Raw genomic sequence first — 16,916 nt, 5'->3', positions numbered from 1 at the left:
TTCTACAGGATAGACCATATACTGGGTCACAAAATGGGCCTTAAAATTTTTAAAAAGATCAAAATTATAAAAGGCACTTCCACTTTTAATGGAATGAAGTTGGAAGTTGTTTTAGTTTGCTAAAGCTGCCAGAATGCAACACACCAGAGATCATCGGCTTTTTTTGGGGGGGGGTGGGGGGGAGGTCCATGGTTTGAGAATCAAACCTGGGTCTCCTGTATGGAAGGCACACATTCTACCACTGAACCACCTGTGCATCCTGGATTGGCTTTTTTTTTCTTCTAGCAACGTGCTATTAAACACTTTATTTATTTATTATGTTTTTTAAAATCTATTTAATTAAAAAATTAACAAACAAAAAATTAACATATGATCATTCCATTCTACATATATAATCAGTAATTCTCAATATCATCACATAGTTGCATATTCATCATTTCTTAGAACATTTGCATCAATTCAGAAAAAGAAACAAAAAGACAACAGAAAAAGAAATAAAACGAAAACAGAAAAAAAAAAAGATTATACATACCATATCCCTTACCCTTGTTTTCACTGATCACCAGCATTTCAAACTAAATTTATTTTAACATTTGTTCCCCCTATTTATTTTTATTCCATATGCTCTGCTCGTCTGTTGACAAGTTAGATAAAAGGAGCATCAGACACCAGGTTTTCACAATCACACAGTCACATTGTGAAAGCTATATCATTATTCAATCATCATCAAGAAATATGGCTACTAGAACACAGCTCTACATTTTCAGGCAGTTCCCTCCAGCCTCTCCATTACATCTTGAATAACAAGGTGATATCTATTTAATGCGTAAGAATAACCTCCAGGACAACCTCTTGACTCTGTTTGGAATCTCTCAGCCATTGACACTTTGTCTCATTTCACTCTTCACCCTTTCAGTCAAGAAGGTTTTCTCAATCCCTTGATGCTGAGTCTCAGCTCATTCCAGGATTTCTGTCCCACGTTGCTAGGAAGGTTCCTGGATTGGCTTTTAATAAGGGGATTTATTTAGTTAAAAGTTGATAGTTCTTCAGAGGAAAGGCAGCTAACTTTCATCTGAGGTTCTCTGTTACATGGAAAGGCACAGGGTGACATCTGCCGGCCTTCTCTCCTGGCTTCTGGGTTCCAACGGCTTTCCCTGGAGCAATTCTTTTATGTATCTCCAAATGTCCGGCTGAGCTCCAAGTGCTGAGATGAGGTATGCTGAGCAGCTGAGCTCTCTTCTGACCTCTTAATTTTAAGCCTCCAGCTAATTAAATTAGACCTCACTCATTGTGGAAGGCACTCCCCTTATTAGACTGCAGATGTAATCAGCCATAAATGAATTTCACATACTGATGATTTAAGGCAGCAGAAACAGAATGGGGCATCATCACCTGGCCAAGTTGACACCTGAACTTAACTACCACATGTCCACCCCTTGTCAACTTGGAAACTATCATTGGTACCCCATACAATGCAGTAAATTCTTCCATAGACAAAATACATTTGTTTCATCATAATATCAGAAAAGGCTTAAGTTCTTTCAGTAACAACACAAATGCAATACAAAGTTAAAACCAGTACAAAATCTCAACAAAGTCAGCTATAGGCATTGTCTGTTCTAAGGCAAAAATTTTCTTTGACTCTGGACTTGTGAAACTCAGAACAAATTATCTGCTGCCAATATAAAAGAAGGGACAGTTATAGGATATATGTTGTCATTACCGCAGGGAGAAATGGTAAGGAACACAGGGGTCACTGGACCCAAACAGTTCTGAAAACCTGCAGCACAAACTCCATTGGATTTCAGGGTCTGCGATTCATTTATCCTTGGGGCTTGTGGTAGTTAGATTCAGTTGTCAACTTGGCCAGGTGAAGGCACCTAGTTCTGTTGCTGTGGACATGAGCCAATGGTACGTGAACCTCATCTGTTGCTATTTACATCTGCAGTCAGCTAGGAGGCGTGCCTGCTGCAGTGAATGACATTTGACTTTACTGGCTGGTGCTTAAATGAGAGAGTGTAACATAGCACAGCCCAAGCAGCTCAGCATACCTCATCTCAGCACTCACAGCTCAGCCCAGGCCGTTGGAGATGCAGAAAGGAATCACCCCAGGGAAAGTTGTTGGAACCCAGAGGCCTGGAGAGAAGGCCAGCAGAAGACCCTGAGCCTTCCCACATAAGAAAGAACCTCAGATGAAAGTTAGCTGCCTTTCCTCTGAAGAACTAATGAAATAAATCCCCTTTTATTAAAAGCCAGTCCGTCTCTGGTGTGTTGTATTCCGGCAGCTAGCAAACTAGAACAGGTCTTTAGAAAGTTGCAGTCCCACACTTTTCTAAGGGCCTACACAGCGCCTTTGCTATCTCCAAACATTGGGGTGATTGCAATCTGGGGGACATTGCAGAGACTACCTTTTTTCAGCTCTACCCTTTCCAAGCTTCGGGCAGCACCCAGGATCTCTGCCATCTCCAGGTAGTTGGGTTCAGGTTTCATTTTGGCCAGGTGATGATGCCCCATTCTGTTTCTGTTGACTTAACTCATCAGTATGTGAAATTCATTTATGGCTAATTATATTTACAGTTGGCTAAGGGGAGTGCCTTCCACAATGAATGAAGTTTAATTTAATTAGCTGGAGGCTTAAAATTGAGAGGTCAGAAGAGAGGGCAGCAGCTCAGCATACCTCACCTCAGCACTAAGATGTGACCCAGATGTTTGGAGATGCAGAAAGGAATCGCCCCGAGGAAGGCCATTTTATCCAGAAACCAGGATAAAAGGCCAGCAGACATTGCCCTGTGCCTGTGCCTTCCCATGTAACAAGACAACCTCAGATGAAAGTTAGCACTCTCTCCTCTGAAGAACTATCCACTTTTAACTAAGTAAATCCTCTTATTAAAAGCTGATCCATCTCTGGTGTGTTACATTCTGGCAGCACTGGCAGACTAAACCATAATTCAGCAACCAGTGAAGGACTGGGAAATGCATAAATTTATTATGGGGGTTAAACAACACACTCTTATTTATCAGTGGGTCAAATATGAATTGCAGGAGAAATCAGTAAATATCTCGAGACAAATGAAAACAAGAACATCACATATCCAAACTTACAGGATGTAGTGAGGCAGGGCAGAGGGAAATTTATAGTCTTAAATGCCTACATTAAAAAGGAAGAGATAACTAAAATGAAAGACCTAACTATATACCTGGAGGAAATAGAAAAAAAATAGCAAACTAACCCCAAAGCAAACAAAAGGAATGTAAGAACTAAAATTAGAACAAAAATAAATGAAGTTGAGAATAAAAAATAGAAAAAAATCAACAAATGAAAGTTGGTTCTTTGAGAAAGCAAAATTGGCAAGCCCTTAGCTAGGCTGACAGAGAAAAAAACTGAAGATGCAGATAAAATAAGATGACAGAGAGAATATTACTACTAATGCCACAGAAATAAAAAGATCATAAGATTCTATGAACTATACACCAACAAACTAGACAACTTAGATGAAATGAACAATTTTCTTGAAACACATAACCACACTGACTCCAAAAGAAATAGATCTCAACAAACCAATAATAAGTAAAGGGATTGAAACAGTCATCAAAAACCTCCCAATAAAGAAAGACCGGGAACAGGTGCCGGGAACAGGGAATTCTAGCAATCATCCCAAGAAAAATTAATATCAACCTTGCTCAAACTGTTCCAGAAAATTGAAGAGGAGAAAGCGCTACCTAACATGTTCTCTGAAACCAACATCACCTAATACCAAAGCCAGATAGAGATAGAACAAGAAAGGACAATTACAGACAGGCTCTCTAATGAACATTGATGCAGAAATGCTCAATAAAATACTTGCAAATCTAACCCAACTGCACACTACAAAAGGATTATACACCATGATCAAGTGGATTTTATCCCAGGTATGCAAGATTGATTCAACACAAGAAAATAAATCAATGTAATACACCACATTAACAAATCAAAGGAGAAAGAACCACATGATCATCTTGAATGATATAGAAAAGGCTTTTGACAAAATCCAGCACCCTTCTTAATAAAAACACTTTGAATGAAAGATAGGAATCGAAGGAAACTTCCTCAACATGATAAAGGGCATATTTGAAAAATCCACAGCTAATATCATACTCAATGGTGAAAGACCAAAATCTTTCCTGTTGAGATTGGGAACAAGACAAGGATGTCCACTGTCACCACTGTTAATTCAATGTTGTATTAAAAATTCTAGCTAAATTTCACAATGTGACTGTGTGATTGTGAAAACCTTGTGTCTGATGCTCCTTTTTATCTACCTTGTCAACAGACGAGTAGAACATATGGAATAAAAATAAATAATAGGGGGAACAAAATGTTAAAATAAATTTAGTTTGAAATGCTAGTGATCAATGAAAGGGAGGGGTAAGGGGTATGGTATGTGTACTGTTTTTTTTCTGTTTTTGTTTTATTTCTTTTTCTGTTGTCTTTATTTCTTTTTCTGAATTGATGCAAATGTTCTAAGAAATGATCATGATGATGAATATGCAACTATGTGATGATATTGAGAATTACTGATTATATATGTAGAATGGAATGATTATGTTAAGAATGTTTTTGTTTATAAATTTTTATAAATGTTTATAATTTTTTTAAATAAATAAAAATTTTAAAAAGTTCTAGCTAAAGCAATTAGGCAAGAAAAAAAAGAAAGAAGTAAAATTTTCACTATTTGCATATGATAGATACTATACCCAGAAAATCCAAAAAAAAGCTTCAACAAAGCTAGTAGAGCTAATAGGTGAGTTCAGCAAACTGGTGGGATACAAAATTAATATGCAAAATTGTAGGATCCAAAAGCAATAGTGTTTTTATACACTGATAATGAGTAATATGAGGAGGCAATCAGGAAAAAAGTTCCATTTACAGTCACCACTAAAAGAATGAAATATCTAGAAATAAACCTAACCAAGGATGTAAAGGACCTAGTATTCAGAAAACTACAAAGCACTGCTAAAATAAATCAAAGATCTAAATAAACGGAAGAACATTCTGCGTTCATGGATTGGAAGAATAATATTGTTAAGATGTCAGTTCTTCCCATTTGATTTACAGATTCAATGCAATCCCAATCAGAATTCCAACAGCCTAATTTGCAGAATTGGAAAGGTCAATTACCAAATTTATTTTGAAGGATAAGGGGTCACAAATAGCCAAAACATCTTAAAAAGGAAAAATAAGGTTGAGGACTTTCACTTCCTGACTTTAATGCATGCTACAAAGCTACAATGATAAAAACAGCATGGTCTTGACATAAAGACAGACATATTGACCAGTGGAATCAAATTGAGAGTTCAGAAATAGACCCTCATCTCTATAGTCTGTTGAATTTTGACAAGATGGCCAAATCCTCCCAACAGGGAAAGAACAGTCTCTTCAACATATGGTGTCGGGAGATCTGGATATCCATATGCAAAAGAATGAAAGAGGACTCTTAATTTTTACCTTATATAAAAGTTAAATCAAAATTGATCAAAGACCTAAATATATAAGCCAGAACCATAAAACTCTAGGGGAAAATGTAGGAAAGCATCTTCAAGATCTTGTGGTAAACTATGGCTTCTTAGACTTTACATTCAAAGCACAAGCAATGAAAGAAAAAATAGATAAATGTGACCTCCTCAAAACTGAATACATTTTGTGCTTCAAAGGACTTTGTCAAGAAAGTAAAAATGCAGCCCACCAATGGGAGAAAATATTTGAAAACCACATATCTGATAAGAGTTTAATATCCAGAATATATAAAGAGATCCTACAATTCATTGATTAAAATTCAAATAAACTAAAAACAGGCGAAAGACGTGAACATTTTACAAAGAGGATATACAAATGGCTAAAAAGTGCTTGAAAAGATGGTCACGATCACTAGCTACTAGGCAAATGCAAATCAAAACTACAATGAGATATCATTTCACACCTACTAGAATGCCACATCCACAAACGGAAAACTACAAGTATTTGGGGAGGATGTGGAAAAATTCAAACACTTATCACTGTTGGGAAGACTGTAGAATTGTAGAGCTGCTTTGGAAGTCAGTTTGGTCAACCTCCTCAGGAAGCTAAGTATAAAACTGCCATAAGATCTTGGAATCCCGCTACTAGGTATATACTCAGAAGAACTGAGAGCATGGACGCAAACAGACATCTGCACACCAATATTCACAGCAGCATTATTGACATTTGCCAGAAGATGGAAACAACCAAGGTGTCCATCAACTGATGAATGGATAAACAAAATGTAGTACATGCATACAATGGGATATAGTGACCATAATTATGAAGAAATGAAACCATGACTCATGGCTGAACCTTGAAGATAGTATACTGAGTGAAACAAATCAAATGCAAAAGACAAATATATGACCTCACTAATATGAACTAAATACAACTAGCAAACTCATGGTGTTAAAAATCTGGAACATAGGTCACAAGTATATAGAATAAGAGCAGAGAATGGGAAGCTGTTGCTTAATTTGTGCAGAATATATAATAAGGTTGATTGGAAATGTTTGGAAATGGATGGAGTGATGGGAGCATATTTTAGTGACTGTAATTGACAGCAAAAATTTGTGGGTGTGATTGTGGTTGTAAGGGAAAAGTTGGAGTTGTATATGTCACTAGAGGGAAAGCTAGGGGATAAAACATGAGACAGTATAAAATAGTGAAGCCTCTTCAGGGTGAAAATGTTCTAGAATTGACTGTGGTGATGTATATACAACTCTGAATATCCTAGAAGACAGTGATTGTACACATTAGATGGATTGTATGGCATGTGAATTTAACTCAGTAAAACGGCTTTTAAAACATTCATTTTAGACACATTTGTTCATATGAAAAATAGTAGTGGCAAACTCAATTTTGAATATACACTAAGATTGTGTTGCTCTTAATTTATACATGTTCAGACAACATTTGTGTTGAATCCATATTTGAACTTCAAGTGGTATAATGGGTTATTCAGTTTCCAGAAAGGTTGGTATCCGCTAATCTTAAAGTTTCAATCTGTTCAAATGAACTTTTCAGTAAGACACTACAGACAGGAACAGAAGAGGAAATCATGTCAGTAAATCTGCTGTGCCTAGGACTGTGACTGTTGGTTAGGGGGAATATTTAAATAGCCCCTTTTCTCCAATTAATACCTTAGAAAAGACATTGACTGGTTTGATAGGAGCTAGAATCTGCTGTAGTGTGGAAGCAAATGTAAAGATTCCTGCATCCAAGAGCCATCTGCTGGCTGAAAGAAAGCCTGCATAATAGTACGTGCCTGGCTAGTCCACGTGAATACTATCTGGTTAACTGAAAGTCTTATCAGAGTCTTATTTTTGGCTTGTGGCTTTGATACTGCATTCCCAGTGTGGTGTTTGATTTAGTGATGAGTGGTTCCACTTACTTTTAGTCTGTGGCAGAAGCTACATCACCCAGTAGATGACTTTGAATGTTCTATTCAAAATAATTTAAAATGAACTTTGGAAAATAGTGCAAAATATACTTTTAAACTGAATTTTCCCACCTCCCTTAACTCTGTCTTGCAGGCCCTGCAATATGTGTTGGAACAACTGTAACTAAACTGGAATAGCAGGGAAGGAACTAATTTCTCTGGCCGTTATGGTCAAGGAAGCTATTGCATGCTACTGACAAACCCAGCCTTCTAGAACATCTCCCTCGAAATATATATATATATTTTTTACAACAATTTTAAGAAAATCTTTTCTTAGAACAATATTAAATAATTATACTGGGTACTTCTGATACCATTTATAAATCAGGTTATCTTCAGATTCTCAAGAGAGAACAATATGCTTATGTTTCTAGGCTACACTTAAACAGTTTTGGCTATGTTTAAGAATACTTTTTTATGTGGTGTTATTTTATATAATTAAGATAGAGGGACAATTTCAATAATGTAGATTGCTTTGTAGCTTTACATAATTTTATCCTTTGATTTTGTACTACCATTGTCTTCATATGAATCAGTATAAAACTAGTTAAGATTGGGATCTGGGGTCAACTACTTGGGTTCAAGTCCTGGTTTAATCACTTATTTTCTTTTGGCCTTGGCCTTAAACTTTCTGTGCCTCAGTTTCCTCATCAGTAAAATGGGGGCACTAGCAGTATCTGCTTCAGAGGATTACTTAGCCACTTAAAGCTTCTAGAGCAGCAGCTGGCATGTAGAAAGCAGTCTGTAAATGTCAGCCTTCATGATTATCCTCTTCCATGCTCTTTGGACATTGCATGTGTGTGAATTGGATAAACCACTGTGTGCACTTCGAATATGTGTGTCCTCTCTACAGCCTGCAAAGAATGTCCTAGTCTTTTTTTTTGAACCTCCTTTAGAAACTCCAATTTCAGTGGAGGGCATCTCATCACACTAAGGTCAGACATGACAAATGGTCTTTTATTAGCTGCTGATTACAGTTAACCCTAATTTCTTTCATAGCAGCCATGCAGTGCCTTCTATTTAAATAGAGTTGTTCTTAGATGTGACTTTTTGAGCCTCTCTGGATTTAATTCTAATTTAACTTGCCTTTCCAATTGGGACCATTGTGCAGCTGAAGTCATGATTCACTCATTTGTTCTCCTAAATCTAATTATTACAACTTGGTGCCTGTGAGGCCCCCTTAGGCATTTATTCACCATGCTAAATGGTCTAACTTTCTGGGGAAGGGAGGGAGCCTTAGCTATTGTTCTTTTGAACTGTAACAATGTTTTTGGTACAGTATTTGGGAATATACTCAGAAATACATATCTTTTACCTCAACCCTGTCATCATAGCAAGTTTATTACTAAGAATTAGGAAGAATCCTGTACTGACAAATGCAATAAAGTTATTTGCTCATTTCCAATTTACAGAACACCAGTCTCTGAAGCATGAAAGTCAGGTTGCCTGTGTTTGAGGATATCTCAAGTGCCTTCTCAACAAAGCGCACATTGCTCCAAAAGCATGGGAAGAGACAAGTGGAAGTACCCGAAGTCCATAGCTGTTCCGTTACCAAACTCCACACATATGGATAGCCCCAGAGTGAAATGGGATGGGACCAGATAATGCTGCTGGGTGTAAAGATCATTCCTTTGACCTTTCCTCCTTACCCCAATGCTTACTAGGATCACAGGGAAGATGTTTTACTTTTTTATTAATCACTCATCAGCATCCTACACATGTTGCAAGAGATCTCAGTAGCCTCCCACTGAGAATTTTAGTTATAAGTAATGCTTCAGTATGCCCTTCCCCTGAAGTTAGAGGAAAGAACTGAGGGACTTGTATATTCAGCAGCCACTTTGTGTAACATTTAATATATAAAACTTAGGGAAACAGGAGTGGGACTCAGGAACTGAGTACCCATCATCTGAAAACTTGCAATCAAAGGATCAGAGTAAGAATTAATTAACCAATGAAAGATTAACTAAACAACTGATTATATTAAATTAAAAATTAGGAATACCTGACTTTTAACATTCACTCATCCATTCATTGGATTTAACCAACATTTCTTGAATGCCTGCAATGTCTTACGTTTAAAAAGTAACTTGGTACCAGTACCGTGACCATTGTCCTTTCGGCCACTAAATTGCTTGGCCAAACTCCCAGCCCATAGTAACCATCTCCCGTGTATGAAATTATAATGTGGGTCCCAGTTCAACAGTGGCCCTCCTTGGGGTCAGATTATCTTCTCTCCTTGCTGTACTTTTCCCTACTTTTGGTCCCTTTTTATCTCAGCTCCCCCTGCCTTCCCGCCTGTTCAAAGAGATCAAATAAGTCATTCTGAAAGGGTTAGAGCCTAGCAAAGGGTGCTTTGAGGTTTTTGGAGAGTGTCTCTGCCATCTAAAAATAGGAGAAGCAAGGAGAAATTTTCATCCATTGAAAGTCACAAATACAGCTTTGCTGGGTGCAGTTATCACAGATACAATAAGATGCCTCTAGGTGGTGGTTCTTCCTAAATGACCCAAAACAGTCTCTCCTTCATATTGGGAAAACCAGGGTATAAGGTTTTGTAGCATTAAGGCCATCCACTAACATGTAAATTCAAAATGCTTAGTGAAGTAATTTCAGGCTAGTCTTTACAGCCTTTACATGTTTCTATGTATGCCATACAGTTAAGTAGCTGATGGACTGTTAACTACATTACTCCATTGGTCCCATGAGGACCATTTAGCAGTTACTTGATTTTGATTTTAGATTTATTTTCTACTTTTCTCAGTATGCACAAATACACAGGAAAATAAATAGCTGAAATCAGCTACCAGTGAAACTGTGTGTGTTGTGTGTTCATGCATAGTTACATTTAGACTTTCATATATTAACGTGTAGAAAGTATTATGAAAAATAAAGCGTTCCTATTTTAGAATTTGTTAGAGTTTAAAGAAGAAAACAAATACCATATTATTATATCTATTTTTTAAATATGTCAAACATTACAAAATACAAATACAAAACAGTAGCTTCTATTTTTAGGTCCCAAGTCCCACATTTATTTTCGTGATTAGAAATGCAAGAAATGAAGTACTGTAGCTATATTATCACACACTCACTCTTATCTCTCCCCTCGACTCACCCCCCATCACTAAAGCTGCTTTTCTTTGGGGAAGGCCAGTCACACTAGTTTGACTCTTTTCACAATAGATTCCAATTCCTGCAACTGAGTCAATGATGTGGAAAACCACGAATCCTCATTGATTGATAAGAAGGTCATACAGGCATTTTAGGAACACCATAAGTTCTTTCATTCAACTAATACAGCTCTTACTTAAAACTGCTTAAGACACAGGTAGACGAACATCATTTCTATTTGGTATTACATAATACTATAGAGTTTGGTCTGCTGAATTTGTTATTTGTACAAGGGAAAAGTTACATTAAAAACTTAAAAGTGGGGTGCAAGGGTAGTTTAGTGGTAGAATTCTCACCTGCATGAGGAAGACCCGGGTTGGATTCCCAGCCCACGCACTTCCCAAGCAAACAAATGAAAAACTAAAACAAACAAAAATTTAACAAATTGTGCTGCAGGAAGGGGATACTCACATGGAAAAAGAATGAAACGTGACCCCACCATGCAGCATACAAAAAAAAAAAAAAAACAACTTAAAAGGCACATATACTAATGGTGATATTCAAAAGGAATTTGCTGGAGCAATATAACAGTGAAATATTAGAAACAAACCACATGTCCATGTCTTGGAAAATGGATCTAAAAACTCTGGTAGTTTTATTCCTTGAACTATTCTCAGATTTCGTCTAAGCACCAGGAATAGGTAAACTTCAACCCATGAGCCAAAATGCAGCCCACCCCCATTTTTGTAGTTTTATTGGACACAGCCCCAATTATGTGTTTATTTATTGTCCAGAGCTGCTTTTGCACTATAGTGACAGAGTTGATTAGTTACAACAAAAATTGTAAATGATTTACTGCGTACCCTTTAAAAGAAAAAGTTTGCTGACTCCTGATCTAAGTTAAAATGCCATCTATTGTAAGATGTGACCTTATATTTTATGTACTGCAAATAAAGAAAAAAATTAGCCAACTAAGCTATAACACACTACTAATTCTGTATGAAGTGTCAGATTTTAGAGATGTTAAATATGAAAAATACATTTGAAAATAAATGAAATGCAGTACATAGGACTTTAATTAAATAAACTATAGCCATTTACATCAACATGGATAGGTCTAAAATGTTGAGTGAGATAAAGAAAGGTATAGGACAATTTGCAGAACGATACAAAGATTATATTTACGTGCCTCTTAAGCACAAAACAATATTATGAATTTCTATGACTATAGGTCATGTATAGGTACATGTATTTTAAAAGAATTGGGAAGGTCTAAGGAAAATGTTAATATCTGTAATATTCAGTTTTTAAAAGAAGTGATTTAATAATAAATCAAGTAGTTTTTAAAAGCATCAGAACATAAAAATGGGAGAAAATATATCAGTATTAGTGATAAATTTTTAATGTTGGCATTTGGGATATTTATCATTTTATTGTATTTCACTATAATCTTAAACAATGTCATATTCTTCATTTCTATTTCAATCAAAGGAGACTAAGATTAGAAGAAGTACGGGTTAATCAAATACTGAATTAAAAACTAGTCCTATTTTTCTACTGGGGTTTTAAAACTAAACAAGGTAGGAGTCAGGGCCAAATTTCATATTTAAAACTTTTTTTTTCCCACGTAATGGGAGTACAGCTAATCTTTAAATGCAGTTCACTTTATTCCTCAGCATGAAAATCCACCAACTGGAAACTTTAAATGTCACTTACATTTTACCAAACAGAAATAGCTTGTCATGAGTCATGTTATTGATGTTCTGATGTCATTTCTTTCAGCCTGACCTCAGTTGTTTTGAAATGTACATTGTGATTTTACACTATTTTGTTTGTTGTCTCATGCAGTTCAAACTCACATGTTATTTATTAAATACATTTATTTTGGCAGTTTTGTATAGCAGCTTCCTCAAATGTCCTCTGTAAAATATTGAAAAGTTCAAATTTTGAGGTATAAATCTGACCAGATTAGTCTGATAATGGGCCTTTACTTACCTACCATTGCTTTCAGTTTTGTTTCTATTGTTTTGGTTGTTTTTTTTTTTTTTAAGTACACCTTTCTCTCACTGGGAGTATTTCACCAGAAATGAGGTGTGACACTGCCTGCCTTAGAGATTAAGAAGTGAGATGTGTAGAGTGTGAGATGTGCAGCAGGAAGTATAGACACTGTAGCCTTAAGGCTGTATGACACTGTGGATTGTGAGACCAACTCCTCATGCCACTAGAAATAAGATGGAGTCGCGTTTCTCACCATTTAACTCCACTTTTTTCTTTTTTTAGTTCGATTTCACCATTTAGTATTGAGAGCACAAGACGCCAGCGACGTTCTGAATCTCCAGATTCCAGAAAACGGCGTATCCACAGATGTGATTTTGAGGGATGCAACAAAGTGTACACAAAAAGTTCTCACTTGAAGGCTCATCGGAGGACACATACAGGTACAGCTCCATGGGGCTTCTCATGGAGGGTCATTGAGAGTCCAAAAAGGACCAGCCGCTCGACTCCAGGGCCACAAGTCTGCTGTAATGGTGTTTTGAATTCACTCATTGTGTTTAGTTAGGGTTCTCCAGGGGGAACAGACCAACAAAATACATATACACCTAAACATTAAGGGACTTATTATAGGAATTGGCTCATTAGACTGTGGGAGCTGGCTAGTCCAAATTCCTTTAGATCAGGCTGCAAGAAGGTGAAGTTCTCCCTGGAGGAAGCTGTCAGGCTAGTTCTTTCCAACTGCTGAAATCCTCGGTTCTGGCTTTTAAGTCCTCCAGCTTATTGGATAAGGAGACTGCCCTCATTGCTGAGGACGCTGTCCATGATTATAGACGCAATCAGCCATCCATGCAGTCAACTGACCACAGTATATGCAAATCTATCCATGAAATACCCTCACAGTAACAATCAGGCCAGTGCTTGCTTGACCAAACAACCAGACTCCATAACCTAGCCCAGGTGACACGTGAAATTAACTGCCACAGCCATCATATACTTTGTTCCTTCCTTCTGGCTGGAATGCCTTCTCTCTGTCATTTGAAAAGGGCTTAAGTCTTAGTGAATTTAGAAACCAATGAAGTGTGTCTTCTATTTCTTAAGAGCTTTTAAATGGTGTGAACATAATACTCTAGTTTTTCTCATAATCAGCGTCACCACTTAATCATTATGTAGTTTTTCAGGTTTAAAAATTTCCGCATAGGGCAGGCCACGGTGGCTCAGCAGGCAGAGTTCTTGCCTGCCATGCCAGAGACCTGGGTTTGATTCCCGGTGCCTGCCCATGCAAAAGAAAAAAAATGTCTGTATGGCATATCAGACAAGAAACTGAAACAAATTATTCTCTTATGTTAAAGTTAACATTTTAACAGCTGCCAACCTTAGACCACATTTTTTTCTCTCCTCAGACCCCTCCCCCAAATAAATACACACAAATACACATTTGTGTGTATTTATAGGGTCACCTTTCTCACCATTTAACTCAATGGTTTTTTTTTTTCAGTTCGATTTCATCATTTTTCACCCCAAAAATTACATATACATAGCACTTTTGGCAATTTTTAAACCAATTCCATTTGATTCTCACTAGTACTTTTTTGTAGAGGGAGAGAATTTTTTACTATTCCCAGTTATAGAGAAGAAAATTGAGACCACAAGTGATTCACTAACTATCCCTCCATCCCTCCATCCAGGAAATGAGCTGGTGATCCTTCCTTTGGTCTCCTACATGCCCCAGTCTATCATGTGCCTTTGTCTGCCCTGCTGTAGGCTTCTGCCCCTCAGCTGGCATGACCTGGCTTCCACTGCTCTTAGGTCCTGTTTGCACCACCAGTGGTGCTGGCAAGAGACTGAAGGAAGACCCCACAACTACCATAGTTTTTTTTTTTAGGAAAAGTGACTGGTGACTGGCATGAGTGAAGCTTGAAGAGGCAGATAGAACAAGGAAACTCACGCACGCATATTCCTGGTAGCAGCGTGCCACAAAACAAGCCCAGTGATTGTCCACAACAGAAACTTAGACTTCATCTGCCTCTAACATGAAATTCCAATTGCAACTATAACACTCTGTAAATATACTCCTTTCTCAACTACATTAAAATGACTACAGAATGTAGTGTTCTGCTGTTTAGTTAGCAAAATAGTTTGTCATTATTCTTCCCACTTACTTTGCTCACTTTATATCATCAGAATATTTCCACAGCTGCTTTCTTTATAGAGACTGCTTCATAACTTCAAAACTGTGAGGCTAGGTATTTTTTTTTTTTCATGATAACATTATGTATAGGAAGTTTTCCTGAAGTCAGAAAAGCATTACAGATTTAATGCTTTTACTTTTGCTCATCTAAAACTTCACACTTATAATATTTCCAAGATAGCTAATTCAACACATTTTCAAGCTGCTGCTTCCGTTTTTCCTCCCTCTTCCCAATCCTTTTCCTTTTCCTACTTAATTCCAGATTCTTCCGTCTCCATTTTATAGGCACTATTTTTGAATCAATCACTTTATCATTGAGGCAAAAGAATGAGTTCAGAGAAGACATGAAAGTAGAAAAAGCATGTTCTATCATATCAGTGTATAGTGAACACAAATTGTAGCACTAAGTGATCAGGTCAATATGATGGCTTTTCATGTGATTACTATTAAAAAAATAAGTTATCTTTCTTCAGTTAGTCCTTGCATACATTAAGTTATAGCTGTTTTCTTTGAGCTTCCTGGAATACATATTAGCCTCATCTTCACACAGATGACTATTCCATTTAACTGGTGATGTACAGTAAAAGAGTGGAAAAGTTTTAATTAGGTACTATTAAAGGATTTAACTCCATGACATTATAGGATTGCATTTTACAGGTTTTAACATATAATATGAACGTAGAAGAGATACGATTTATGCATTATAAGTCTAAACAATATAAACCTTGAATGCTGCTGTGGAATTAATTAGTTTGGTGTCTTCATAAGATGAAATTATAGGCTCCCAGGGTCAAAATGGGCTTTGTGTGTGTCACCCTCTAGTTTGTTTCCTAATTGGGGGAATCCTTTGTGTGTCATCCCTCTCAGAGAGCGGGTCAGTACCATGCAGTTTTCTGCACATTTACACATTTTTTTTTTATTTGCTCCTCACAGCAATCTTGTGATTCCAGATATCATTATCTCCTTAGTACAAATGTGATTCCTTGTCTAGTATTGTTCCCACAACAGTAACTTCCCCACCTCCCTTTAAACACTTAAGCCACAGAGAACTTATTCTTCTGTAGAATGTTGGGTGAAATTTGTGAGGGCAGTCTCATCTCACAATGTTGAATTGTCTCTTCGGGCATCGTTTGGCCTCTGGAACATTCTGGTTGGATAGGATTGCTCTAATGATGGCACTGGCCAAATGTAACCTCCCTGTAATTTTCACTTATTAGCCCTGGTGTTGGTCCCAGCACTGTCTTGAACCCCTGACCTCTTCATGTCTCCAAATCAGACACCCCCAGTTGTCTCAGCCATGTCTTTCTAGTACACTCCAATTGATAACTATGTCTTTTAAAGCTTTCATACCAAAAAATTGAAGGAAGAAGATCTTGATAATGAACTTTCCCTTAATACATGTAAGGATTAATCTAAGTTTTTTAGCAGCTGACTGTCTCTGTTAGGGCATCTAAATTAAGAACTTATCTGTCTCCTGTACTGATTTCCTGATTTATCTGAAACCTAAACATGCAATGTTATATTCATGGTGAGAGCTATCCTTCAAGGGATGGTTTCCCTTGGGAAATAGTGTGCTCCCTGTCACTGAAAGTGTTTGAACACAGACTGGGTGAGCTTTTGTTAGAGATGTGGAACAAAGACAGAAACACTATTCTCAAGGTTGGAAGGCTCTATCAAGTCAGAGAAATTATTATTCTAAGCCCATCTTTGTCCAGCAAATGATGAATGTAGTAAGTGGAAAGATTCAAGGAAAAAGCCCTGAGACATGATCCTAGAACTCTTCCACCCAGTGGTCTTAATTCTTTTACCAATTGCTGAGAATCCACTTAATTGTCCTACCTCCAGATCACATTTTTCTCTCCATAGTTACATCAAAAAGACCTTGTCAAATTCCTGCCCCAAGCCAAAATAGGGCAAATCCATTCATTTATTTAAAAGAGATACTTCCTCTGTGCAAAGCATAGTCCGCTAAACTATCAGTAATGTGCTGTTTTTAAAAAGAAAGAGTGAAATTCAGTAGATATGCTACAATTGGTTCAAAGTGAGCCCACGCTGGCTTCTGCTTTCGAATTACATGCAAGATTTTATAACACAGCATTCAAAACAAAATCACCACTAGTTCTGTAGGGAATCAGGGTGGCTTGCAC

At 37.1% G+C, this 16,916-nt stretch overlaps 1 protein-coding gene and 1 long non-coding RNA gene across 7 annotated transcripts in view; one reads left to right on the top strand and one right to left on the bottom strand.

Annotated features, from left to right (window-relative positions):
• Window positions 1–16,916, top strand: part of KLF12 (KLF transcription factor 12) — a 483,475-nt gene that overhangs the window by 448,317 nt on the left and 18,242 nt on the right. For all 5 annotated transcript variants that reach the window (XM_077158427.1, XM_077158426.1, XM_077158429.1 and 2 more), the window contains one exon: window positions 12,867–13,024. In XM_077158427.1, the coding sequence (XP_077014542.1) occupies window positions 12,867–13,024 (158 nt within the window). The remainder of the gene's footprint in view (window positions 1–12,866; window positions 13,025–16,916) is intronic.
• The window catches only part of LOC143681422 (uncharacterized), a 38,463-nt gene that overhangs the window by 17,832 nt on the left and 3,715 nt on the right, over window positions 1–16,916 (bottom strand). The gene's annotated exons all lie outside the window — the stretch shown is intronic.

Source organism: Tamandua tetradactyla, chromosome 4 (genome assembly GCF_023851605.1).
Source record: "Tamandua tetradactyla isolate mTamTet1 chromosome 4, mTamTet1.pri, whole genome shotgun sequence".
NCBI lineage: Eukaryota > Metazoa > Chordata > Mammalia > Pilosa > Myrmecophagidae > Tamandua > Tamandua tetradactyla.
Note: the sequence above shows the minus strand (reverse complement) of the source record. Positions and strands in the feature narration are given on the sequence as shown.